The sequence below is a fragment of the Lepisosteus oculatus genome, chromosome 11 (genome assembly GCF_040954835.1).
Source record: "Lepisosteus oculatus isolate fLepOcu1 chromosome 11, fLepOcu1.hap2, whole genome shotgun sequence".
Lineage (NCBI taxonomy): Eukaryota > Metazoa > Chordata > Actinopteri > Semionotiformes > Lepisosteidae > Lepisosteus > Lepisosteus oculatus.
Genome location: NC_090706.1, coordinates 14,696,313 through 14,723,140, shown reverse-complemented (window position 1 = coordinate 14,723,140; position 26,828 = coordinate 14,696,313). Strand labels below are relative to the sequence as shown.

General features: G+C 44.9%; 1 protein-coding gene and 1 long non-coding RNA gene across 3 annotated transcripts in view; one reads left to right on the top strand and one right to left on the bottom strand.

Moving 5' to 3' along the window:
* Window positions 1-26,828, bottom strand: part of col5a3a (collagen, type V, alpha 3a) — a 114,724-nt gene that overhangs the window by 47,243 nt on the left and 40,653 nt on the right. The window contains exons 6-22 of one of the 2 annotated variants that reach the window (XM_069195759.1): window positions 24,573-25,034; window positions 22,508-22,627; window positions 21,508-21,636; window positions 21,269-21,325; window positions 20,212-20,253; window positions 18,772-18,834; window positions 16,212-16,286; window positions 12,518-12,601; window positions 12,316-12,372; window positions 9,920-9,973; window positions 9,603-9,656; window positions 7,229-7,282; window positions 5,989-6,042; window positions 4,880-4,933; window positions 4,244-4,288; window positions 637-690; window positions 241-285 (exon numbers count right to left, since the gene is read on the bottom strand). In XM_069195759.1, coding sequence (XP_069051860.1) covers window positions 241-285; window positions 637-690; window positions 4,244-4,288; window positions 4,880-4,933; window positions 5,989-6,042; window positions 7,229-7,282; window positions 9,603-9,656; window positions 9,920-9,973; window positions 12,316-12,372; window positions 12,518-12,601; window positions 16,212-16,286; window positions 18,772-18,834; window positions 20,212-20,253; window positions 21,269-21,325; window positions 21,508-21,636; window positions 22,508-22,627; window positions 24,573-25,034 — 1,503 coding nt within the window. The remainder of the gene's footprint in view (window positions 1-240; window positions 286-636; window positions 691-4,243; window positions 4,289-4,879; window positions 4,934-5,988; window positions 6,043-7,228; window positions 7,283-9,602; window positions 9,657-9,919; window positions 9,974-12,315; window positions 12,373-12,517; window positions 12,602-16,211; window positions 16,287-18,771; window positions 18,835-20,211; window positions 20,254-21,268; window positions 21,326-21,507; window positions 21,637-22,507; window positions 22,628-24,572; window positions 25,035-26,828) is intronic. The other variant, XM_069195760.1, reaches the window with a different exon arrangement.
* On the top strand, window positions 6,323-15,506 carry LOC138241839 (uncharacterized). The gene is made up of 2 exons (XR_011191098.1): window positions 6,323-6,522; window positions 15,224-15,506. It is a non-coding gene; the product is annotated as an uncharacterized lncRNA (long non-coding RNA).

Sequence of the window (26,828 nt, the reverse complement as noted above, 5' to 3'; positions counted from 1 at the left end):
CCACACAAAAACAAAAAAATCCACACTGGCAGGTTTCCCAGCTGGATTCAAACTCAGGAGCCTGGAGCTGGAGGCGGCAGTGCTAAACCCACACCCACATGCAGCCCATAGCGTTTCCCTGATGAATGAAAGACAATTACTGGCAAAACACCAGGCTTTTAAATCCAATGAGCAAAGGCACACTGGACGTTTAAACAAAGAATGAAAGAACTACAATAACTACATCAATAAAACACCTACCAAGTTTCCTTTGGAACCCTGAACCCCATCAATTCCTCGGATACCCTGTGGCAAAAAAAAGTTGGAAATGAAAAGGTTGTGTGTCAGAGTGAGAGAGAGCAACAGTCTCTCACACTTGTTCAGCTCAGTTTTTTTCAGCGAGTAAACCCACAGAGTTCTAGTTTCCTTTTTCCTGGCAACATTATGAATCAGTCTCCTGGTATCTGATCTTAAAGCTAAATCCATGTAAATAATATAAAACACCTCTAACAGCTGAACGTTTCCCTTAATTAACATTTGTAATATTGTAATATTGTGGATTGTGTGAAACACATGCTGTGCTGATCCTTCTAGGAAACCCAGGAGAATCAGATGTGTTCGGTCAATCAATGAAACACAGTGGCGCTGATGTCATACCGGTTGTCCAGGGGGTCCTGGGGGTCCCCTCGGCCCAACCAGCCCACGGGAGCCCTGTAAAACACAGGAGAGTCACAATCAGCGGTCGTGAGCAGCGAGGCAGTGGCTATTGGGAAACACTTCAGCACCTCGTCCTGCACCATGTGAACATACAGCACACAGCAACCTGTTCCTTTTCTTAACCTGTTAATGAGCCCTTCACTAAATACATCTGTAGACATGTGCACATATATAATTAAAACATACATATCTAGGTGTGTTTAATGTATGTTTGTAGGCACAGAAGCATATTAACATGCACAGGACATCACTGTTTTTTAATTCTTATTTGAAGTGCTCAAATGGCTGTTAGCATGCTAACATGTGGGCTATTTCTGTATTACAGACAACAGGACAAGTAAACCATAATAGCAAACCAGTAACGGAAATACTGCAGGACCTTAAGAAAACAGCAGTAGCGATCAACTCAACATTTCTCCAAGACATCTTTACTTCCTGTGCCTTGTAAATGACAAAATGTATTAAAATGTCCTCTTTGTTACCTTACCATTTATAAAATGTTTTTTTCTTTATATTGCCTTGGAAAAGCCAGATACATAACAAGAAAATACTGTGCATGTGGGACTCGCAGCTTAGAAAGCGGTTCTTCTTGTGCCTATATGTGATGTCTTTAAGAAGCACACCCGCAAAAGGATTTTTTAACAATACTGCAAATCAGACGCACCTGTTTACGTCAGTTCCCCCCAGACCGAGGTCCCGGTGCTCGGTTTAAAACAAAAGCTGTAGTCTTGAGTCTTTTTAAACAACCTGCCAGAGGGCAAAAGAGGTTCCTTCTCCCAGTATGTCTTGAAATGTACATGCCTTTTAGAAACCAGGATTCGTGGGATTGATCCTTATAATCTTCCCAGTGTAAAAGAACACACATTATCCAGTGGATACTGATGTTACTGTCCATCACAAACCTACAGTGAAATTTACCTTTTGTAAAAGCAACTTCAGGTGGGGTGTTAACAGTGCTCATTTAAACTTAAAACAACAACAAAAAACTGCTTTTAGCAAAGATATCTGCTCATTTCTAAAATCACTATGACCCTCGGACTGTGAAAATGAAAAAAATTAACAGTTGAAAAACCTGACCTGGTTTCATTCCTGACCTGCCTAGTATGTGACATTTCAGGAATACACAAAATTCAGGGATAACCCTATCAGAAACAGACACTGTACCATGTGTGGGAGTCTCTCATATAGTCCTAAAGCATATGCAATGATCACTTCTAAACACCCACTCATGGTAATCACAGAGAGTGACTGGAGCTGTAATCAGACTATAAAACATCCTTCAGAGCTGCTTGAACTCAGAGCACCACAGGAGATGCATCTTGTGTGTGTTCTCTGGAAACTGCCCTTTCCCATTAAAATTAAACCTCATTTCAAGCCTTCACTTGACTGTGCTGTGACTTCTGGCATCTCTTACACAGTGACCTTCACAGTCAACAATGAAACTGTGATTTAGGTGGGAACATTAATACAGGGCTGTCTATGGTTTCTGAACATCAACAGCTTTTGTTGGCATGTTGGGCTGTATGTCCTGTCATGGACTGGGGGAGTACTGTGCTCAAGAGGACAACAGTAGCACCCTCACCCAGGATCTTAACCTCCAGTTACAACAAGCCCAGAGCCTTAACCACTGTTGTACACAGGTGCTCTCCGAGTCGAGTGGATTCTGACCCCTTTAGGGGAGACAGGGTAAGACAAAAGGGGAAAGGTGTGAAACTAGCAGATCTTGCAGATCCTGGGGCTGAAATCGGGCTCGCCTTTACAATTGAGACAATCGCAGGCCGCAGCAACTACTGGCCCATTCCTCCGCCCGCCCGCAGACGACCTCTCCCCAGCACAGATGAGCCCCGCGAGACGAGAGTCTCTGTCCTCCTGCCAAGACACCTGTTCACCGGCCACATCTGCGTTCGGCAGGGAGACCACCGACGTGGAAATCACAGTACGGCTCGCTGAAAATAAAAAACCTGTCCACACTCTGCCTAGGCAATTTGACATTCACCCCATTTCTCAAGCTCGAGGTGAAAAAAACAACTAAAAACCAATTTACAAATCACTACATGAAGTGCACTCGTCTCCAATACATCTGTCTCCCAGACACCTCCCTCCACTTTCCCCACACACTTAGAATTCTACAAATATTCAACAGCAGAAGCAGATTAAGGAAACAGAATGCTTCTGACTTGAGACGGGATTCTTCAAATGCACAACAAAGCTTTTATTACCTCCGGAGATAAGAGGAGAAAAATCACTACCAACGTCCGCTCGAATTAATAAAAGTCTCTTTCGATTTTTATTAAAAGGGAGTGACTCAGACTTGTGTAATGTACTGGTTTTGCTCTCTGCGCTCTACAGCGCTGTATTGCTGGCTAATTCTGTGAGAGGATTAGTAACACAATCATATTTCGATGAAACGAGCCGAGCCTGCAGACATCACATATTGAACTCCCTTCGCTTGGCCCGTGGAGGACAAGCCAGGAACAGAATGACAGGAAGCCACTAGGCTGGGCTTTTAATCTTCTTGACCTACCAGTGGATCTCAATATGGAATTAAAATTTGGAGTGGATAAAGAGGCTATACTCATCTGGAAAAATGGAAATGAGGTGGGGGAAACGGTGGCCACCCCTGTGAAAAGCTGCCACTGGCTTCAACTCTGTGGCACCAGCGTGAGCACGTAACTGGTGTCGCAAGCACTGGTTCTCACCTGTACCTGCGGGGGGCAGCTGTGGCCTCCGGGTCAAGGGAGGTGGCCACACCTGGGCTGTGGCAGCACACACTCTGGTTTTTTTACCATTTTAAACCTTTCCCTGTCAATTTCTGCAAACTACAAGGCTTCTGCTGCAGAGCGACATTAATTTACTTGATTCTCTGTTTACGCATCATGGGATTGCAACAGCTAGCCCAGACAACCATAGCTTTTCAACACGCAGGGATGGAAGCAGCGCCACCCAGAGGAAGCGGTTCTCGCCAATGTTAATAAATGCAAATTCTAGCCCCCGGTTTCGATGTGTTCTGGCCAGGAATTCCGCCGCTCGACAGCAGAATGCAGATGGCAACATGGAAGGGATGTCCAAAACAAGAGGAGCACAGAACTGGAAGACATGCAAATCCTGGCACCTCTATTATCGGGTCATCAATTCTTAATACGGGGGCCTGTCTGTGCTGCAATGAATTAAACACTGTTGTGACTGCATCCCAGTGCTCTGTGTCTGCTGCCAGCTTGGGCTCCATGAGAGACGTCCCCTCTCCCTGCCAGTGACTGGCTGCTGGTCATGTGTCTCGTGTGCAGTCAGCCCTGTGTGCAGCGCTGATACGAGGCACAGGCTGCGCTGTACGCGTCCAGGACATCATGATGAAGTCCTCTATGCACCGTTATTCATTTAAATTCTACGCCAAACGCCAAGAGCATTTCTTTTTCCCCACCCTGTGACTTGTCAGCTTGCAAACACAAAAGGAGGAGGATCAGATGCCCACTGTGAACTGATATTGGATTCTTTCTTTCTTTTTTAAACCAATGTGTTCCCACGGCAGATGCACACAAGTCTCACTCACAGGCTCGCCAGGCAGCCCTCTGGGTCCAGATGGGCCGTCCGATCCCTGCAACACAAGAAGAGCGGAAATGTTGAATCTGTGCCAGCCAGGGCCAGCACACAGCTAATACTATACATGTTACTCACAAGCCTCACAAGCCTCACAAGCCTCACAGGCCTCACCAGGCTCTGCAGCAGCATCACTGTCTTTCATATTACTGAGAGGTGTTTCCATCCAAATGACCAAATATGCCAACTCAGGCATGAGTGTGACCCGGATATTCTAACAGGGTATCTCACAGCATGTAAATAACTAGGCTCACTTAATCACATGAACCTCTTCTCCTTGCTGTATACCGTTTGTTTTGCTTTGTTCCAGTGCTGCTCACAGCTGCTTCATACATCTCCATAAACATTTTCTCTGACAAAAGTCCACTTTCAAAAGTTTCTTCAGACAATGCAGGGGTATTTGTGACCTTGTGATGTCGTACAAATCGCAATGTCATACTTGCTCACTGCTCCATCCATTAGTAGAAAGAACTGCGTTGCATGGGTAAAGACATCACCTTCATCGTTCTGATGTACAAGTAAGTACCAGTATAAGTGTCTTCCTCAGTGAGCTGGCTTTGGTCTGCAAGACCAACAGTGAACTTCTTACCTTCTCCCCCGGGTCTCCTGGTGGTCCCACTGGTCCGGGCTTCCCCCGGTCCCCCTGACAGAAACAGGCACAGCCCATCAGTTCCAGCACACAGGGCCGCACACGTCCCATTAATCGCCCGGTGGCCTGCCACAGCCACCGACTCGCTCTTTCTCACCGGACACGGTGGAGGAACTCTCTTTTAAAAAGCTGAGGGCCTGCCTTGTTGTTGAATTACTATGGCAGATTACTGGAGACGTTTACAAGGCTTCTGCTGTGCTGTGACAAATTGACACGGCGCTCCCAGCAAGCAGAGAACAATTTCTGCTCGTTACCCTCCAATGCGGAAGGATCGCAGCTGAGTGGGGCTCTCCGCTGTGACCTCCGGAACTTCACACCTTTCCAGCACTACTTCTTCACTCTTACTTTCATTCTCTCTTTAGGCCACAACAGGGCAACCCAAAACAGGCTCAGACAACTCACTGAATAAAACCTCATTGTTTACAACGTATATGAACAGTTTAAAAGCTCCAATTAAGAGAAGGACTGCTTTAATTAAAGAGTCAATTAGGTAATTGAGAGCACATGAATAGCAGTAGACTCTGTATGAACCTAAGCCAAGTCTACAACATTGACATCCTGCTTAATTCCTTACCCAACATTACTTTATTCGCCCACTGTACTACTTCTAAAGCAGCATCTGGTTCAAAGAGGACCAAATAGAGTGGAAGAAAACATCCTTAATGATGTGCAGCTTACATTTTGAGAACAACCGCCTAGGTGAGCGTGCTGTTTCTGCACACACAGGAGATACAGCACTATTACTGGTTCCTGCATTCTAACAGACTGGTTCACGCTGTCCTTGTTCCAACAGCGCGGACTTAACGCCTGAACTACAGCACATGGTTTAAAACAGCCAGTGCGTCACAGAAGATGAGAGAAGAGCTTCTTCATGTGCTCCTCTGAAGAGTAAAGAAGAGGCTCAATAATGGGGAAAAAGACTTTAATGAATGGTGCCCCTGGGGTTAATTACAAATGCTTTCATGCTGCCTCCGGGGCCTTGGCCTCAGCGGGGTACGCTTTGTAATTTACACCACGCGGAGTAACAAGGGGGCCTTCTCTCAACTCACCCTGTGACCTTTATCCCCCGGGAGCCCAGGCAGCCCGTCAAAACCTCTGTCCCCCTGCAAAAAAGCAAAAGCAAACAGCATGGGCATCGATAAAACCCCCAGACACACCCCCATCAACTCATGAACACTCACTGCGCCACCTCCAGCCCTGTCTCAGCGCAACGGGAAACTCCAGCACTTATTAGAACAGGAGTCGGCTTGAAAACGATCACTGTCTCTCTCCCTCTCTTCCCTTAATCAAGCTCACAGAAGGACTCCTGCATTCTGATAATGCACTGCAGATAAGAGCACAGATTCCTGGCGGTGCTTCAGATCTGTATTTAAAAATAGACTGACACAAACAGAAATGCACAAACTCCTAGAATCAGGCGTAATGAGAAGTTAGGAGGCTGGCCGACGAGCAAGGCCCCCCACAGAAAAGGAACAGGCAGGGGAAGAGTCAGGAATCTGGTAGGATTTGAGGACTGGGAGGGAGAGATGAAGAGGAGACGAAATACCGCAAATGGCAATGTATGGCCTGGAACCACAAGGGAGGTTGGTGTTGGTTTTGAAAAAAAATGCAGACATATCAAGTGAGTTTAAGGGGGACCTCTGCTGCTCAAAGGAGTGAGGAAGCAGATCAATAGAAACAAAGAGGGAGAGATAGAGTGTGACCTGGCTGGGGGGTTAGAGCGAGGGAAGCCAGTTCAGCTGGCATTCAGATAGACAATGTCTCTTATTTGGGCTTTGGAGGTAATAGCTAGCCAGATTAAACTGAAATCTGCTAGCCTGATGCTGATTGAAATGTCCATGGAGACTCTCATCCAGAGCTGAACGTCAGCAGCAGCCACGGATGATGAGGGAGGCTACAACAATCCTTGTACATTCACACTCTTCTCCTTGAACACTGCTGCCCTGCATAGCGATCCAGAGCCTGGCTCATTTACTCAGAAATATGCATACTACTGTATGTATTGTAGAACATAGACATGACCACTCTCGTTTTAAAATGTAAGACCCTCGTATGCACCCAAGATCAAGGCAGACTGTAAAATAATAAGACAGGAGCTGGTAAGTTTAAAAACATGGCCTGGTGACTTGGGAACATGGCGGTTTGGGAAGCAATGTGAAGAGTTGGGCCCTGCAGGAAGGAAGAGCATGATGGGAGCTAGGTTCGGCAGGAAGAAAGAGGATGATGGGAGTTGGGTGCTATAGAATGCAGGGGGAGATGACGATTCTCTGGTCAGTATGACAGGCTTACCTTTCCTCCAGGCTCTCCGGGGACACCCCTGATGCCATCTGAACCCCCTCGGCCCTGATAAAACACAGATGCCCTGGCATGGGTACTGTAGATGGTCACACAGACACCTGAGAGGGCAGCTTTTAAACCACTTTGACACTGTAGAAAAAATGTGCTTTTCCTTATCCCTCTCCGAATGAAAAGCATGGCAGGTGTAGTGGCCCTAGGAGACCGAGCCCCTTTCGAGCCGCTGGCATACAGAAAGAGTTATCAAGAGTCATCTGCTCTTTGTAGAAGGTCCTGGTGATAGCAGCAGCAGTTCAGCCAACAGTCTCTACAAGTCGTTTTGGATGAATGATATTTGATAAACAGGGTTTAGTTAATGTTCAAAGCCATTTTATGTGGACCAAGTATAAATTTTCATAAATCGACTGTACTCAGTCCAATTTGTATATTTACACTTAGAAAACAAGGGGTTTTCAGAAAATCAGGAGCACAATTTTTGACCATAAAAAAAAGCTATAGGAATCTATGTTTTTAATCACTGCAAAGGTACAGATACACTGACAAAAGAATGAAAAACAAAAGAAAAATTGTTTTTCACGAATCTTCAATGCTGGGATTAAATACTCTGGGTATGTGTCTAGTCTAGAATGTGAAACTCTACTTTGGTGACAGCGACAGATAATTAAACCACCCACATTCGCAGACACTATTAACACCACTCTGAAACATCTGTCACTGAAAGAAATCCACAACGAAATACATATAGAGTTTAAAGAAAGGTGATATTTCATCTTTCCTTTAAGAAAAAAAACAAGAAATCGCATTTAAATAACAAATGATTATGTTCCCATCTTGCAGAAATCAAAGCTCTCAAGCTCTTGTGGATGATCTATTAGCATTTACTAAACATTGCACAGCGATTACAAAAATACAAGGCATGAGAAGTTTAGAACATATCAGTAACTGTTCTAATTTGTTTGCCTCTGTTCACATAAAGGACTTCAGACATTTACCCACAATTAATTAATGAGGTTCTCTCTACTCTGCAGCTGGGCTATGAATTATACATCAGATCTGACGGAGGTGTGAGAAACTGTTTTATTTAATCATCCTCTTTGCGGAACAAATTGACCTCCAGCTTTTCTGAACGTGATGTTATACAGTATATGGAAACCTACAATGAACACTACCAGATAACAGTTGCATTAATGCTCATTCTTTGTTTTGTTTTTTACAACTTACATACAGTACGGCGATCTTGAACAGGCCAGAGAAAGGAGTGGCAGTGCATTACCTCAAAGCGACAGTGCATAATCACAAACACAAGCCTGTGTCTTTGTCACTGGGTGCCTGCCACTGAGCTGTCCTGCTGGGAGCCCAGCAAGCAATAGAAACGCAGACATTCCAGTGCTCTTGCAGGTTACACAGGCTTTCCAAGACCCCGAGGAAAGTCTCTCACCAAACTCTAGACTACTGCTCAGTTGGGGTCTAGGACTTTCTTTTTTGCATTGCACTTAAACCTGAGCCTTGGGCGGCACAGTGGGGCAGTGGTTAGCACTGCCACTGCACAGCGGTGTGGCCCGGCCCTGGGTTCAATTCACCTGGGCTGCTGTCTGTGTGGAGTTTGTATGCTCCCACAGTCCAAAAACATACTAGTAGGTTAGTTGGCTTCTGGGAGATGTGAGAGAGCTCGTGTCTGTGTCTGTGTGTGCCCCATGATGGACTGGCATCCTGTCTAGGGTGTGCCTTGCCTTGTGCCTGTTACTTGCCACAACCATCTCTGGCTCCCCTGTGGGAGTAGCAGGTAGAAAATGGCTAGATTGATTAAACCTGGGCCTGCTGCTGCTGTGCCACTCAGCAAAACAAGCCCAACAACGGCCAAGTCACAAGCACAACTGGATCACAACTGGGGCTGCTGAGAGTAAGGTGGGCTGCCGACCCACCACCCCTCCAATCGGAGCTCTTGTATGGCACCCCTTAAAGGGAAGCTGGCCTTTTCTGCACGTCCTGGGTACAGGGGTTGTCAATGTGGGATGTCAAGGCACAACTGGTGACTCCAGATCGGGTGCGTGTGTAATAACAAACCTTTAAAAAAAGCTCAATGTCCTCACATTGCCTCCAGGCTAGTGAGAGCTCAGGATTCCTCTCACAGCTGAACCTCTGTACTGTTAGTCTGCCCACAGCAGCGCCAGGAGAGGCTGTTGCAATTTACTGATCACTACAGTGGTCAGTTTACTGGAACCTGCTGTGTACACATCCACAGGCTGGATCCCGACCTTTTAGTTCAGAGCCTCAGAAAGACCCAGCTTCCTGGGCAAAGGATGAAGTCTAACACCTGGTCTGGGAACCTTTTCTTTGACTCTTGGGAAGGTCCAGCCTTTTGACTTACCCTTTTCCCAGTTTTGCCATTTGGCCCTGGAGATCCTGGGGGTCCCCGGGGACCCTGCATTAGGGAAAAGGAAAGAAAAATCATTCAGCCGCCGTGCAATCAGTGTACAATGAGTCGAAGGCAGACGTCTTGCTGGAGAATGAGCTACACAAACCTGACAGATTTAAAAGGACACTAGCAAGCGTTTCTAATTACCGATAAATTTAAAACTCCTGTAAAGTCCTGTTATTTGTGTGTTTGCAGCATCATTCGACTGCTTGAACACCTGTACAGCACACATTCAATATACATGCACACACAAGAAGTTAGAGCCTTACATGTGGTCCTTGATCTCCTGCCTCACCTTTCAGGCCCGTTGGCCCAGGCAGACCCTGAAACAGAGACAGGACGTGTCAGAGAGAGCAGGCTTTCCCTCTGTCCAGATCCCTGTGCCCAGGAGGCCTTTACTATATAATGTCAGGGCTACATTGTCTCTGATCCTCCCCTGGCACCCCTTTAAAGGATCATATCACCTTTTACTGAATGCTTCAGGACCTTTTCTTAAATACTTTTGGAGGTCAATGACTCTGTATTGTAATCTTATACTATGTTTTATGACCTTGATGTCTTACACTCTAATTTTCACTGTATTGTTACATTAGAATTGAGCTGGGAATGCAATGATATCAGATTCATTTACATTACACTAAAAAGCTTTATTTACAGTTGGTTATCAGTTTGTTACCTTATTTATACTGCCATTGTAGTAATGAAATTTAAGTCTCCCCGGAGAACGCCACCAGACAAAACAAAAAATATCTGGTCTGGTTTATACAGTAGGGCTGGACCAGTGGTGCACACCTCCAGACCTCGCAATGCCTGCAGTGTTTCATTCACCTCATTAGCTTAAATGATCTCATTTAACAATTTTCAAAAGTCTTCACCTATTGGATTGTGTCTCTCGGGAGACAGGGAGCTGTCCTGCTGTGCTCTAAATGTTCTACCTAGAGGCGTCTGGTCAGCTGGAACAATTTTGGGATAAGGCACAGCAAATTTCTCATAGGGATGAAATTAGATACCTTGTTTATTTGAGTAAAAAAAAACAGGAAGTTTGCTTGACAACATAAGGTAGTCAAGTCATCCAGGCTGGATTCTCAGCTCTGGGCTTGAGCGATCTCCCTGAAGTTCCCCCGTTAATTCAGTTAGTGAAGTAATTGGTGCAGGGGGCTGCCATGTCCACCTCCCACCTATACTGTACAACATTTGGGGTTCATTTGGGATGCACTGAAGATGCCTTGATTTTAATAATAAAGCAAGGCTGAAATGCTGGGATTTGTGCCTTGGGTAACTGAGCATGCTCTGCCCAGGTGCTGGTCACAAGCCTTTTTTGGCAGAAATGGTAGCTGCCACAGAAAACACTCGCTCCAACAGGAACAGCTACAGAGAAGCAGTCACAAAAACATACTGGACTGTAACGCTTCGCAGTAAAAAAAAAAGATGAAAGGAAAAGGCAGGTGATATTCCTTTAAAGATGATCTCATTTCCAGTCAAGCTGAAGGAAAGTGACTAAATATTGCATCAACCACCATCTGAGCTTCTCGGGCCATTTCTACGGGAAACTTATAATGCTTATAACTTGAGGATTCAAAAAGCAATAAAGGAAATGAATGAGCTCATTACTGCGAAGGTGGAGCCTGGGCCGGCACGAGGGCAGACAATCTGTTCCCCAAGAAACGGCTCCTATAAAAACTGTGCTCTGGTCTCAGTTAACATTCGGCATGAATAATGGGGATGCCTCATGCAGGAGAGGAGCAATGGCTCAAACTGGGGGGGGGGGCGGGCTTCTTGGCGTGGTGATACGGCGGAGCTGACATTTCGGTAATAGACCTGCACTCCCTGGACAGCTTTCAAGCATGAGTGACAAAAGGAGCAATGACAGACGGGCAGGAAGCGGATTCTGTCCGAAGTCTCGAAAACAAGCTGAAGGCCCTCTGCAGCCAGAGAGAAAGAGATTTATCTATGTTATTATCAAGCATCAGCTCCACGAACAACTCGATTACACCCAGTGAATTTATTTCATATATAAGTAATGCCACTGGCAGCGAGTCACAGCTGTAGAAAATATGTAAGATGAAGAGGCAGAGAACAGAGGGTTACAGGAACAATCCATCTTGTTCAGCCAGGTCAGACTCCAGACTCTAGCAAATATGGCTGTGCAATGGCATTTACAATAGGCAGCCAGCAAGTGGCGCTGTCTGCCATTACAAAAATGTAGGAAAAAAGTAACCCTGGTTGCTCATCTCTTTTATGATGCAACATTTAACAAAGTGGGTTGCTGACCTTCAACTTCATTTACCACCTGGACTCAGTGGTCCGATAATCTGAAGTGAAATGGAGAAAATGTATTTGAAAACAGAGAGGAAGAGGCTATAGGTAAAGAGAGGGGAAATTTGCTGGTTTAGAATTTACATGCCACATAGAAAGGTTGTAGTGCTGAAGGTCCTTTGCTGAACAAGAGAAAACAAGAGTGGTGCAAAAGGTTTAATAAATAAAGTGAATTGTAGAAACAAGGTACTTTATAATGCTATTAAAACAACAAGATAGTTATAGAAAAGAAGTACAAGGAATTGAAAGAATTCGCAAGAAAGGAAATCAGAAATGTGAAGAGAGAGGGAGACAGCAAAAGATCAGGAAAGGACAAAGTTAAGATCAATAACTAAAAATAATAACTTACCAATGGACCTGGTCGACCCGTTAGCCCAATTGGACCTGGAGGCCCCTTCAGTGAAAGCTGTAAGAACAATAAGAGTGACTGACCGACTGCACTGGTGTTTTGCCGGACTGTCTGGAACTCTAAGACGTCAGGCTGGCTGCTCGTAAGAGGAGGCGGCGGCATGCTGGGCTGTGCCAGGACACACTTTCCAGCTCCCTCTCACCTTGGTCTGCTGGAGGATAGCCTGGGCCTGGGCCTCCTGCGCTGAAATCACAGGTCCCTTCTGCCCATCTCCACCAAACTGGAACTGCAAGGGAGAGGAGGAGAGCAGGAATAAAAGAGAACAGCAGAGGAGCCCAGATGAGGAACGGGGAAGAGAAAACAAGAAAGGAGAGAGCAAAAAAAGAGAAGAGTGGAAAAGAGGGAAGAGAGAAGTAAGAAGGAAGGGAGAGAGAAAAGAGGAGAGGGGAACATTAGTGAGGTGGGATGGGAGGGTTGCAGAGTGGAGAGGAGGAGAGCATAATGCAAGAGAAAGATGAGAGGGCGGAGGAAAATGAGAAGCCATTAAATGAGGAGTAGGGCCTCGCACACTCAGCCACTCAGCGGGCCTTGCAGACAGAGACTGCAACATCTAATGACACAAAGAAGAGCTGCACTAAGCCTGCCCTGAAACATCCCCTCAGATACACTTCAGTGCATTAGGAGGATCCCAGCTTGCTCTCCATGCGGATCAGAAAAGCTTGGAAGGCAGCCTCACCGCAGACACAAACAACACAAGTCCTTAACAGTCCTGCAAGATGACGCTGGTCTTCAGCACGGATTCAGCTCTGCCTCTATAATTCTCCAGAGGGCCTGAATGGAAAAGTTGGGGTTTTTTTGTTCAGATTTGCATTCTGGCATGCAAGGAATTAAAACAGGGATCAGTAGAACACTCAACTGATCAGATAATTAGTTCAACACAGCTGGACACTGTCGGCTAATGCAGTTACAATTTTAAGTGCCCTGATGTCTGTTAGGAAAAAGGGAAAGTGCAGCAAACCGAGAGCAAAGGGCCAGAGCAATTTTGAGAAACAAAGTCTTCTGCAATCAAGAGTACAGTCAGTCCTAGAACTTTTCTTTTTATTTGCTGTGTAAATTTTCTTTTTATGTTGGTGAAGAAGGAGACAATTTTGACAACCTTCATTTTCCCAAAGTACAAATTCTTTCATGTTCCTTGTCAGTGGTTCCAGACTGTCAGATCAGATCTAGTTTTCTTGAAACAGTTCCTTTAGCTTAATCCAAGATACTTGGATTAAGCAGTGAAGTGCTGCTTCACTGAAATGCATAGTTCTAATGAAGGATGGGGGAAAGTGGCTTCAATTGCAGAGCAGTCCAATCTTTTCCAGGTTTTACAATGAGTTGCAGGGCAGTTGTATGTTTCAAATCAATGTCATACTTTCTAACTTATTTTAAACCTACAAAGATGTAGAGTTGAAATTATACTAATTAATCAATATTCGGATTTTTTTCTGCATCAGAAACTATCCTGCCCAAACAAAAACCTGAATTAGGTCAAAACTGCTGTACACCCTGCAAAAACCTGAAGGTATTTAATGACTTGTGGAATGATTCCAGTTTTGATGGAACTTTTACTTAGCACACAGCCCCATCTGGTGGATGTAAGTTGCAATTGCGTTCTTTGTCGTGTGCCCCCCCATCCCCCCCAACATACCCACATCCGCATACTAATTTCAATAATCTGTTATGTTTTATGAAGCAGAGCATGAGAATGAACACTTCTTCCCATCGGTTCTATGGCCTGAAAACATCTTTAACGCTCTCATGCGGTGGTGACAAAATGCCAAACAGTAGATCTCAGTATTAATTCATAAAAGCACCAACTGGGACAAACAACCAACCCAAGCATGCTCTGTGCATCAGCAAATGGCAGTACAGTAAATTACGGCCCTGCAATGTTGTGTTTCTATATCTTGGCCATTGAGAACCACAAGGATTCATCATTTTCAATTCAGCTGAGCTCCTAAATAGGTCACAGAAGGAACTATTCATTTAATTGGACCAGATCAGGTCTGAAGAATAAACAATGTGTAGAGACGTCTGCAGCCCCAGAGGAGCAACCATCAGGGCAGACAGGGTCTGTGCTGGGCTGGGCACAGTGTTCCTCCCTCAGCATGGGCTGGTTCTGAACACCTAATAAACCCGTGTAACACAATTCTCAATCACAAACGCAGATCTAGACAGCTAATTACAAGGCAGGTCCCGCAGACACACAATTACTCACAAGGGGCAGCAGTATAGAACCAGAAAACACAGAGTGAGACAAGCACACTTTCAACAAAAACATAAACATCACACTGCATGAGTGAGAACCAGCATCATTTACTTATTACTGTCGTATGCATCACCAGTCACAATTATCCTTTGGGGGAAAATAATCTATTAGGCGGGTAATTTCATTCATAAACTGATATCAGTACACTAGGATTTCATTGTTTTTATGATGTGGTGACCGCCCGTCTGTCTGCCTGTCTGTATCTTTTTGAGCAAGTACTCTGTGGCTCAAAAGAGTTTCAACAGTTTGTGTAGGTATTAACCCCGATCAACTCTGCGCTAGACAGGACAATCAGAAGTGCAGACTCACCAGCAAATCCATTTGTTTCCATCAGCTACACAGATAATAAGAAAGCTCCTGGAGGCTGTCAGTGTTGGGTGATGTCGCAGTTCATTCAGGCTATCTTAGAAGACCCCATAAATTCAACACATACAGGCTGAGATAGGGAACATCTCAGATGTCTCTAACATTTCAAAATATTGTCACTGGGGAAAATGAATCTGTACATACTAGAGCCCGAAATGCCATTTTGATAAATTCATTGTGCACAGCCTGGTAAAAACTGTAGGGTCGACTGATAAAGTGTTTTTTTTCCAGCTGGTTCATCTTTGGCTGAATAAATTGCTTCGACCTGGGAGGCAGGGGGCAGGCAGCTCGGGATGGCACCCTGGACCGAACGCCAGCCCAGCGTGGGACAGTGCGGTCATGGGAAATGGAAGGAAGTGGAATCAGCTTTGAAACAACTTTATATACAGCGGCCGGCATTATGGTTTACATAAACACCACACTGGATAAAGACACAAGGTGTGCTGGCACGCTTTGAAAAACATCTCACGCGCACAAAACAAAGAAATACGATAAAGGCTTTTTAACAAGTGCACTTCAGGGCTTCGCTGTCTGCTTGCTTACGGAAAGCCTGAGTGCAGAATTAAGAGATAACTATTGATCTCAAATTCGTGGAACTGCAAGAGTTACTGCAATGCCTAATGTAACAAACAGGATTTTAACATTCTTGGAATGTGTACCACAGTGAGGAAGATAAGAAAGCCGAGCAAAGAGATTTTACCCTCGTCCTGACTGCTGACATCACATGTTCCTGCCTTAAGGAACCTTGCAACACTTGTGCATGCCCTATGCTTGGACACTATCTTCCTCTGCTTTGCCACACTATCCCAGTCTGTAACATACCCGTGAGGTCTATAAGAGTAATGCCTGAGAGGGTGCAGTAGACCAAAACTGAATGAGCCAGACTGACCCAACAAATGCAGTCGTTGTCATATCAGTCTGTGTGGCATGGCTACGGTCATTCCAGATACTGTTTCTGGGAGAAAGGAGACCTACTGGTATCAAGGCTTTAGAATAAGGACCACATCAGCTACAGGAGTTATGATGGTGCTGTATTGATCAAGCATGATTGCACTTTGAACAAACATCCTGCTGTTACCAACTTAGTCTGGTACTATTGCCATGAACTTTAAGGCATACAGAATGGAATCAAGAAACTGCAAATCACTAGTTGGTAAATAAGAAATATTTTTTTTTTTGCATTTTACATTTACGTACTTTATTCAGATATTTTACCTACCGGTAACATCAGCAAGGTCCCTGGAGGACCAGGAATCCCATCTGCCCCAGGAAGGCCTGGCCGACCAGCAGGGCCCTGTGATGAGGAAGTGACAGAGACAGGAGAGAAGGTGTGGATAAAGGAGGGAAACCGGATGCAGATATTTAGCATTTCATTGATTTAGCAGATCAGACAAACTCTCATTAGAAAGGAACCACTTTAATCTCAATTTTTACTGATTTAAGAGTCTGCAAAACTCTTAAATCAGACAAGCAGATTGCTTTGTCTTAAGTGACACCACCTTACAAAGGCTTTCTCACTGTTCAGTGCAAGGAGGTTGACACACCTGGACTTCAGAACAGCTGTTCCCTGGCTTACAAAATAACGAACAAAGAGCCCACAGTTGTGCACAGTACACACCTTATACCCACATGTGAAATACTCATTTTCACCAAGTCCATTTTAATCTTGCAGGAAAATGTATTAAAATAAGCAGACGGAAAGCTCATGCATTCAGAAAAGCAGAGATTCAACTTTGACTTTCTCCACTAATTTGGATAAAAACCTTTTAAATTTTGCTAATTGCACAGCGTCTCTCCAACCCAAAGACGTATTGCACAAGGGGGAAAGCGCCCTGTGCAAACTTTTTCCCAGATTCCCGAGTATGTACAGTAAAATAAAAAACGATGCATATATACATATGACACCTCTAGAGACAGGCAGTGAGACAGCGTAGACAGCTGCCCCTCCAGGAGCAAAAAGAACCAGAGAGAAGAAAAAAGAAGAAACAGAAAAGAAGGAATGAAAAAAAGGTAAGATCTACCTCCAGATGGTATGTCAGTCACCTCTACTTTTCAAATGAATTTCTAGCCCCCAGGCGAGAGCAGACAGAGAGAGAGAGAGTGTATGTGTGGTGGTGAGAGTGTTACTAAAAGCAAATGAGATCGACTTGACAAGCTCCTGTATCTTGGAATATAAATCACAGCAGCCAGGCATTCCATCAGATAACATTTAGCACTCTGTCTTGTCTGAGCACCAGCCGCTGGAATGGAATAGGGATTGGAGGGGGGCGGGGAGAGGGAAGGGAGGGGTATACAGCATGTAAACCCCCCCTCACCAGGAGAATGACAAGCTCAGTCATGGCTAAGGCAGCCAGGTTCAGCTGCACTGCCCAAGGTCATGCTTCTGCAGCCTCCTGGATTTTTCATTTGACCAGCCTGTGAGTGCAAGTTCCAGTCCAGCAGGAGGCACTACACTACAGACAGGTGTGTGGGTTCAGGCCCAAACCACTCCAACATCTTCTGCTTCAGGCAGAGGATCAGAAAGAAACAATTATCTTGTCTGATGATGTCATTCAAGAAAGATGTTTTAGTGGCGTCTCCCAGTCCTTTCTTGACATCATATTAAAATAAAACACTCAACAACCGGGCCCCTTCACTGACAACAAAGCAATTTTGTTTTAAACTGAGCTTTTTCCTCGTGAGACCACTTTTCCACAGAGGTCACTGACAAGCAGCAGACTGAAAAACATTCTACTCAGTAGAAATAATAATTAAAAGTGCAAGGAAATGCATCAATCTGTCCATATACTGTATCATTTGGTCATTATCAAATCTGTGCAGCTTTTTTCCCCCCATATGAAAGTTTTCATCCAGGTCTGAGAGTGAGAACCTATCTAATGATTGAGTTGCTGTCCTTATAGACCTGTGTAATTTTACAGTTTAACTGTCTCCATGCTGTAATGCAAAGCTCCCTGAGTATCTTTTTCTTAACTTTGGTGAGTCAAAACCAAAAACCATCTGCTTTTTTCTGAGAAAACATTATATCTAATGATATAATATATTAATTGAAAAAATACTAATAATAATCTCTGGTAGAACAAGTACTACTCCTTCTCAGTCTGTCAGTGACCTGCAAGTCTTACAAACAGGATCATGCTGTCCTGGCAGTGGACCTCAACAGCAGCTGTCGAAGTGCAAGAACCTCAACTGTGCATTTAAAGCTTGTGCTACAGCTACAAGCTCCTTACATATGAAAGGAAGTGGACAACAAGTCAGGGTTTTTAGGGGACAAAGAATGACTCTGGTCAGGCCAAGGATTCATAAAGTAATAAGGGCCAGACGCACAATAGCTCATACTGAAAAGGAAATGAAACGCAACAGATTCCCCCACCAGAGCTCAATAAGTAAAGGATGCGAACATCAGGCCACCACATGGAGATCGTGGGGTCTCGTGAGCCCCTGTCTGTCAGCGGAGAGCCCCGCTACGACTCCAGCAGGCTCAGCGACGGCACTGCAGGAGGCTGGGGTGGGCCAAGCCAGGCCACGCGAGCGCTGTATGAACAAGACCACCTGAGAGTGCAAGACAGTTGTGAGGCCCCTCGCTAGCCAAGCCGATCTCAGCTTCGTTTCACATGCCTCCCTGATCTGGGCCACGCCACCCTGCCCCCTTTTCCACCCAACACCCACAGGCAGCGCAGGCGCCCGTTGAGCTCTGCCCGGAGTGCACGGAAAGGGGGTTTCTGGCGTGTGATGTGGCACGGACGGGCTGCGTGAGCCCCCAATTCAGCAAGGCCACTCACCAGGTCTCCAGGATCTCCAGGCGGCCCCGGGGGCCCCATCGGACCTGGGGGTCCAGTCGAACCCTGAAACAAAAAAAATAACAAGAAAAGAAATCAGCAAACAGGGTGAAAACACCTCAGAACAACTCTCACACAGGTCTGCAACATGCAAGCACTGCGCTGTGACATCACATCCTTTTCCTCTGCGACTTAAACGTGATGGGCAGATTCACATTGATTACAATACAGAGGACAAAAAAAATAGTTGAAACTTAAGAGGCTAGGAAAGACCGGAGGAAGGATAATTACATTACAATTTCATTCTGAAATTCCCCTCTTATTCTTCCGAAGTTTATTAAATCACATAAAGTCGCACTACACCTAATATGATGATTCCTGCTCTTTCTTCCCATTTCTTCCAGATTCTGATCAAACATTTCCAGTTCACAGAAAAAAACAATCAAATCCTCGATTTGATAATAACATGTTAAAGGCATTTTGTCCCATTTAATGAACATGCTGGGCAAGTACTGTATGTGCCATTTGCATGCATTGTTTGTGTTCCAAAGGTCCTCACTGCTTCAGTGGATTCTGAGGCTCGACCACACCATTGTCTTTGAATGGGTAATCTAGGTTCCTATTTCCCTCACTGCCAATCCACCACTCTCCCGACAGCCTGCCGTTTACATTCTCCAGACAAGCTCCCATCAGCTCCGTCACTCCAGCAGGCTTCCTCTTTTCCCCGTACCAGTTGAAAGTAACACCCCCACTGCACTTATACTGTATGTATCTCTTCTCACATCTGGCTTGAATGATAACTTTCGCATGTGGGATGACTGAATCTGTCAGAAGCACTACCAGCCTCAGACCCAAAGCAAAACCTAGAAAAAAAAGCAGCTTTCAGCAGGATGTGCTCCAGTGTGTCTCCAGTACATGATGACGGCGACTGATCTTTCCTCCTGCTGTTGGGTTAAGCAAAGGAAGGCTGCAAACTTTTTCATGCGGGGGACACGATGAACACACTCTGAACACCTACGCCCTGTTTTCAGGTTGGGAGTTTTCTGGATGTTGGGAAACACAGACTGGTTTCTAAATCAAAGCTCTGACTTGTTCAGTTTTCTGCCACGACTTTAAGAGCTTAAAAAAAACAGGTCCCATTCGCGCTACAGCTGTTTTGAAGTCTGCCCTACTCAGAAAGGAAAGCACATGTGGGTCCTGTGATTGTGGCGGCGATGGTTTTACTTTTCTCATTTAAATTGTTGTGTTTTAATACCGACGCGAGCCGACAGTGAAACAGCCCTTGCAACACGTGGCTGAAAACAAGACTAGGAAAGCTGGGGCCCAACTGCAGACTGCCATGAGTACAGACTCTGTGGTTACTGATACGGCAAGGTAGATTTCAATGTATCTAGCTGTGTGCAGGGCCGAAGGGTCGTGTGTGGCTCGGCTGCTCACACTCACCTGTGGTCCAGGTGGGCCTAAAGGCCCCTCCATCAGCATCCCCTGCAGAGCAGACACACAAATGAGATGAGAAATCAAGACAGGACACACAAAGTTCCAACAGCCAACCTCGATGTGAATTAACAGATCTTTCCTTTCTTTTCCCTAGGATCTCAAAACTTAGCGGATCCTTTGAAGCAGTCCTGTGACACAAACTGACCACATCCCCCAGTCCTTTGAAGCAGCGGAGTATTTTAAGTGAAAGAAACTCAGATGCAAAACCTGGATCGTTAGCAGCAATGGTGCTTAACGGAACTCCTAATGGAACTAATAAGCTGTTTGTATGAAACCTTTTCCAGATTTTCATCTACTCAAGAGTTGGAGACATTACTTATAGACTGTAACCATTGAAAGGAAACTCCTTCAATAGCTAAAAACGGAGAAAGCTAAAATTGATCAAAATCTGATTACATAACAGAGAGCTCAGCATGAACAAAATCCAACGGGTGTAGGGGTCAACCAAGGACCAGAACTGGAATCCCCTGGTCTGGAGGACAAAGAACCATACTGGACTGTGATACTGGCAGACTGAGGCAGGCATGGTTAGACAAGTGGGGTGGGCAGCAGGAATTCTTCCTTGCCTCACACTAGAGAAGCTGCGTAGCAGTCAGAGCCACTTGTTCCCAAACTGGCATTTGATCTGAGCTGCCAAAGTGGAGAACCGCTCCCAGCAGCTGTCCACCTGAGAGTTCAAGAACCTGGGATCTTATTAATACGATTCCACTCGTTACTGGTTTAATTGGACAAACTTCTTCCTGGTTCTAGTTGTCAGAGGCGTAAACAGACCTGTTAAATCTGCCGTTTGATTAAGAGTTTTCAACACTCATGATAATCAGCTCATCTTTACAACAGAAGCATGCCTACAATAAAATGTTAGCCCTCAAGCCAATATGGTTTCAGCTTTCTATTACACACATTTCACAAGGGAGCATTTGAAGCTGGAGATGAGCTACTTTGACAATAATCCTTTCCCCAGGAGACTAAAGAAGAACTGCTGAAAGGTAAAGGGAGAGTTTACCGGCTCGATGATGGCTGGTTCGCCTTTCTCCCCCTTCTCTGGCCTCCGCAGCCGATCCTGGAGGAGAAGAACATGCAGGTCAGGCAGTCAATACCTGTGTCTTTAATCTTGGACCAAAGTGATGATCCATGTACTCTTCATAGCAGATGTAATAAGACAGTCATCTACTCTCTCTATATAGCTTTACTAGCCCCAGAGAGGCCACAGGTGGGCTGCAGCAGCCCTGTAGAGATCCCCACCTCCACCTCCCTGGTCTCCGCTCCCTCTCGCTCCACCAGGCCGTAGCGGTCTTCGTATTCGTCGTAGTCCTCGTACTCCACCACCTCGTACTCCCCCTCCTTGGTCCGCCCGTCCTCATACTCCACCGTCTGCACAGAAACAGAAGAGGCCGTCCTTTGAGCTCGGGGTCACAGCGGGCCCAGAGCAGTCCGATTCACTGGCACGCAGAGGGAGAGAAGCCCCAACCACCCTCACTGCCAGCAGCCAATAAGCTGGTCTCAGGAGAAAGAACTCAGCAATGAAGCTGCATGGACTATTGACAGGGTTCACTCTACTGGGACGTGTTAAGCTTCATTTAATAGAAAAGCAGCTTCCTATTCATTCACAGGCTCAGCTCTTTGAAAGAACTGGAGATACTCAACTTCCTTCCTTTATTGTCCCAGATGGGAGACTTGCATTGCAGTCAGGTACATGACATAACACATTCAACACACAAAACATAATTCTTTCAACACAACACGAACCTGTTCACAAACAAGAAACATCATCTGCGTGAGATGAGAAAAAAGAGTTAGCAGCTGAAGTGATCTTGACAATTTAGAAAAACAAAACAAACTGGGTCTTGAGTGTGAGAGATGGATACACAAGATACATGCATGAAGAATTAATACATAACAAATGAAATATACAATCAGTTGTCCGAATTGCGCAGGTTAATAGCCAATACAGACCTGGATGTCAGCAAACACTATGGTACTTCTGGAATGCAAGCTGGCCATTTTCCTTCTTAAACAAATCTTGTTGGGCTAACTTTACGGAATTGGGCCAGAAATTCCAGCAGTAACGATTTTTCATCGAGTTGAACTGAACAGACTGAGAAAGGCCTGCCGCCAGCCTTAACCTTTTGGTTTTTAATCCGGGACGCAGCCTGTAATCCAATGGATCCAGGCTCCACTCGTGCAGGGATACACACCACCAGAGAAACACACCACACAGGAGGAAGAAGAGGAGGAGGCTCACCTCGTACTCCGTGACGTTGGGACCCACGGTGACCGTGGAGACGGGGATGTCCTCGTAAAGCTCGTTGTAGTAGTCTTCACTGAACTCTTCCACCTCGGGCTCCTTAGGAGGCTTCTCCACCTGAACACAAGCACTGAGCATCAGCGTGGCACCAGCATGGGTGTGATGGGACCAGGAAACAGAGGGCAACATTCTTCCCTACTGTAAGGTGGCCTTCAGGCAGGCATCACCTGAGCTGACCTCCAAGCACTTCACTCTGTGCATCACTTAGCATAGAGAGGACAGGCCAAAAGGTACACAGAACTCCCCCTGATCTTAAGAGCTTTGCATACTCTGCTGTCGATCAGAAATAATAAACCCTTCAAGAAGTTCATCAATAGGAGACAACTGGCACCATCTTGTTTGTATCTTCAAATAGGGACCTGCTTCAGTTCTGAGGAGTTAAAAAAATCAGACTTTACCATAAGGTTACGAAAATGTTGCCTGGTGTTTCACTGTTCACTCTTTTTTGGAATCGGTTGTGATAAATTTCTACTTCTAATGGTGTTAGACATTAAGACAGGTTGTGCGGTATTATACTGTAAGTTGCTGAAATTAGTTATTATGAGAAAGGGGAAATGGAATTTGGACAAGCGGGACAATATATATTATGTCATCTCACGATGAGCTTTCCGCTTCAAGAAACCGAGTAGAGAAAACATATTGAAAATCAGTTTTACTCAAGTAATCTTTTCAGGGTTCCTTAAAGAAAATCTGGGCACCGCACTGCAACTGTGACAGCGCATACTTTTTCAATCCCAGATCCAGCCACTCAGTGTAATGCCAAATTATTTTTCTATTTTCTTCTATAACCCTATGTTGGGATATTTTGCCTCTGCAAATATGGCAAATCGCACAGACCGGCTTATTTCATTATCCAAGGACAATCACAGAAGCACTACGGGCACCTGGGGCTGCAAATACTGCAAGTGACAGAATGGGATTGCTGAAATGTTGTCAATTAAGAAACAAGTCCCTCTGCCACATATGGAATGGGACTAAAGATGGTTTTACTGGTGATAATGCACAGAAACCTGGCTTTCTGGTTCTCACAGTGCACATGAGGCATTCTATTTGAACCATTTTGCTGTGTGCACATCTTCTTTTTGCCTCTTCCCTACAGCACATAAGCTAAGGGTGAAGTAAAAACAGGCTTTGTTCTTCAACGGGCAAAGATTTCCACTTTAAAATCCATCTTAAACTCGAATTTTCACAAACCAAAGCTAAAGATAGAATTTAAAACAAAAACAAGTAACTTCTGTCTTTGCTTCAAAACATTATAAATCCTTTAGTTTTGTTGCAACAATAGTACTTTTGGCCTTTTAAAACATGACAAATATAAGCCAAAAATATGGTACTGATGCAACATGTTGCAGGGAATATTTTTAACATGCCTGTATTGTACATACACACACAAACCTATCACAGGACAACGCAGTTTAACACTACTCAAAACACACAGAAAACACTCCAAATATATACACATGTACTGTATTTATGTATATATAAATATGTCACGTGTATATATATATATTAATTCTAGGAATGAATATTAAGGAACTCTGGCCATTTTATGAAAGGCCACAAAAACAATACAATTAACTTTTGCATAAATGAAGTCAAAGTTAGCAGCCATGAACAACATATATGGGCTCATCAACTCAGCACAGTTAACTTTGACTGGTGCAACAGGCACATATATGTATCCAATAGGGATATATATATATATTTATATATGTTATAAACCATACATATCGTATTGCTGTAAGGATCACACAGGGTTCTAAACCTCTAATTAGAGTGGGGTGATGTCACTGTCAATCCACTGTAACAGTGACACCTGTAGGAAGGGTAGGGAAAGGCAGCTCTCAGGAGGGTTTTTTGGTCAATCATGACTGGATTAGAGGTAAAGGGCTGGGAGGGGTTCTAGGGTTAGGAAGCATTACAGGGAGTCTACAGCAGTACGAGCTAGCAGGGAGGTCTAGGTTAGAGCTACGCCATCAATGTCCGTTGTCTTTACTTCTACCTCTTCCCTAGCCACCAGGGACTCAGGCAGTTGAGTGGCCACCACCTGGGCCTCGGATGTAGATTCAGGCAGTGAAGAGACTTCCACAGAGGCCTCTATAGCAGATTCAGGCAGCAGAGTTGGCAGCACAGGGAACTCCTGTGAAAGCTCAGGCAGTGCAGGTGTGGCTACCAAAATGGGGGTTTGCTCAGTCTTTGGTAAGACAGTGGTTTTCTCGGGGCCCTCATCCAAAAGTTCAGGCAGAGCAGTGGTCAGCAAGAGAGCCTCTTCCACAGGACTCGGAGACTCTTTCCTCTTCTTTCTGGATTCTTTCCTGCCCTTTTTCTTGGAAGACTTGTTCCTCTTCTTTTTGGATTTGTCCTTCTTGTTTTCTCGGCCTCCTTTCTTGTGCTTTCCCTCCGCCTCGTCGCCGAGGGGGGTGTCTGCCCCTTTCTGTGCGGGGGGCAGGTGCGGTTTGGGGGCCTGGGGTAGGGGGTGGGAGTGGGAGTGGGAGTGGATTGTGAAGTTGGGACGGGGCGTGAATGAAAAACATAAACAGACCAGTAAAACACAAACTTTAAACAGGATGAAAGTAAAAAAATAGGAAGGGACACTATTGTTTATTCATATAAACATTATTCACACTAGGATAGCTGTCCTTCACACACGCACACAAAAGACAGCAATATAAAAGACAAGGTGAAATGAGAACAAGGCGTTCAGCCCATCAATGCCCAATCATTTTACTACGTGCAAGTGATTCTATCACACCATCAGTCTGACATTACGGAGAATTCATAAAAAAATTCCAGAGGAATTCTGTAGGACACCTGAAGATAATCTATAAGATTTTCACCCCAGAATACCACCAGAAATATATATCCCATTTCCTATCTGTTGAATGTGTTGGTAAAGCCCAGAAACAGAAGACAGGAAGAGTGATCAACAACCATCAGAGCCCTGCCATGTGCTGCTGTTACTGGGCTGTTCACTACATCAGCACAATCAGTGGCAGGATCTATTAATAGATGTCTTCTCTTGAGGTCCCTAACTTGGATTTTTGAAATAATGAAGAACAGTAGCAGCAGCGCCTTTTGTGGGGTATTTAAACCCCGATAAATAGAGCACAAAAAGAAAACATCTAATAAAACTAACTGAAATCTGACATTAAGAAGAGCACTAAGATTCAATCTAAAAAAAAGCAAAAATATAAGCTACAATATATACAGTACAGCTGTGTGCTCATCAGAGCTGCAGACATCAAGTTTCTCTCCATCATATTCGCAGGGTTCAATGCAAATACGAAGGACAGAAACTTGGACCCATCTCATTCAATGCCTCCCACACTTCCTCAACCCATCCCAGCTCACTCCGAGCAGGAAGAGGGACAGAGAGTTAGATGGCTCCACAGAGACAGCCCTGCCATTGTTCGGTGTCTGACATGGCTAGAACACATCCCAGCTGTGCCCACACGACAGAACCTCAGCATGGTTTTCATTTAATGCTTTGGTACAATTTGATGTTCTCCAGTCCCCTGTCATTTTAACCTCCCTGTCACTTGATATGCTCCACAATAAGAAACCAATTAAGATGTTTTTTTAAATAAAATTGTCATTCAAATCTTGCCTACCTAGATGGTATGAAGGCTACTTTTTGTCACAGATACCACCTGCAACACAGACTAGCAGAATCTATATCTACAAGATCTGCATCTGCGCCCAGATTGTCTAGAGTCCAAGTGTTAATCTTAACCCACAATCTTTGGCAGACACATCCATTATGTTTATGAACATTGACAAACACTGTTCTTGTCTTTGCATGCTGTAGGTAGGAAGCTGGGAGAAAATAATGAGTTATCTAGATTTATAGCCTAGGCTATCCCTGTGCTTTGCAGATATTAATTTCATTATGGTTGTGTTTATGGTTTTTGGCCTTAAACATATCATTGCTCGAGTTTGCATAGCAATAAAAATTTGGAGAACAAGGCTTGATCCCCATTTTGGCAAGCACAGCTGATCAAAAACCTGATACGCATATTTTCTCTACCTTCTTTTTCTTGGCTATGCATGACTGCTTCTGGGAATGTAGCTGCCTGTCTCATCTAATTCCAGAGCAGCCCAGGGGAATATGGACAAGGAAGACGGAGCAGCTCCGACTTGGCTATGAAGCCACCAAGAGCACAGTGTGTGTGAAAATGACAAAAGACTGATGTCTCAGATTAGCTCCTTAAAAGCAAGGCATATATAATACTGTATGCATATCACACTTGCACAGTAT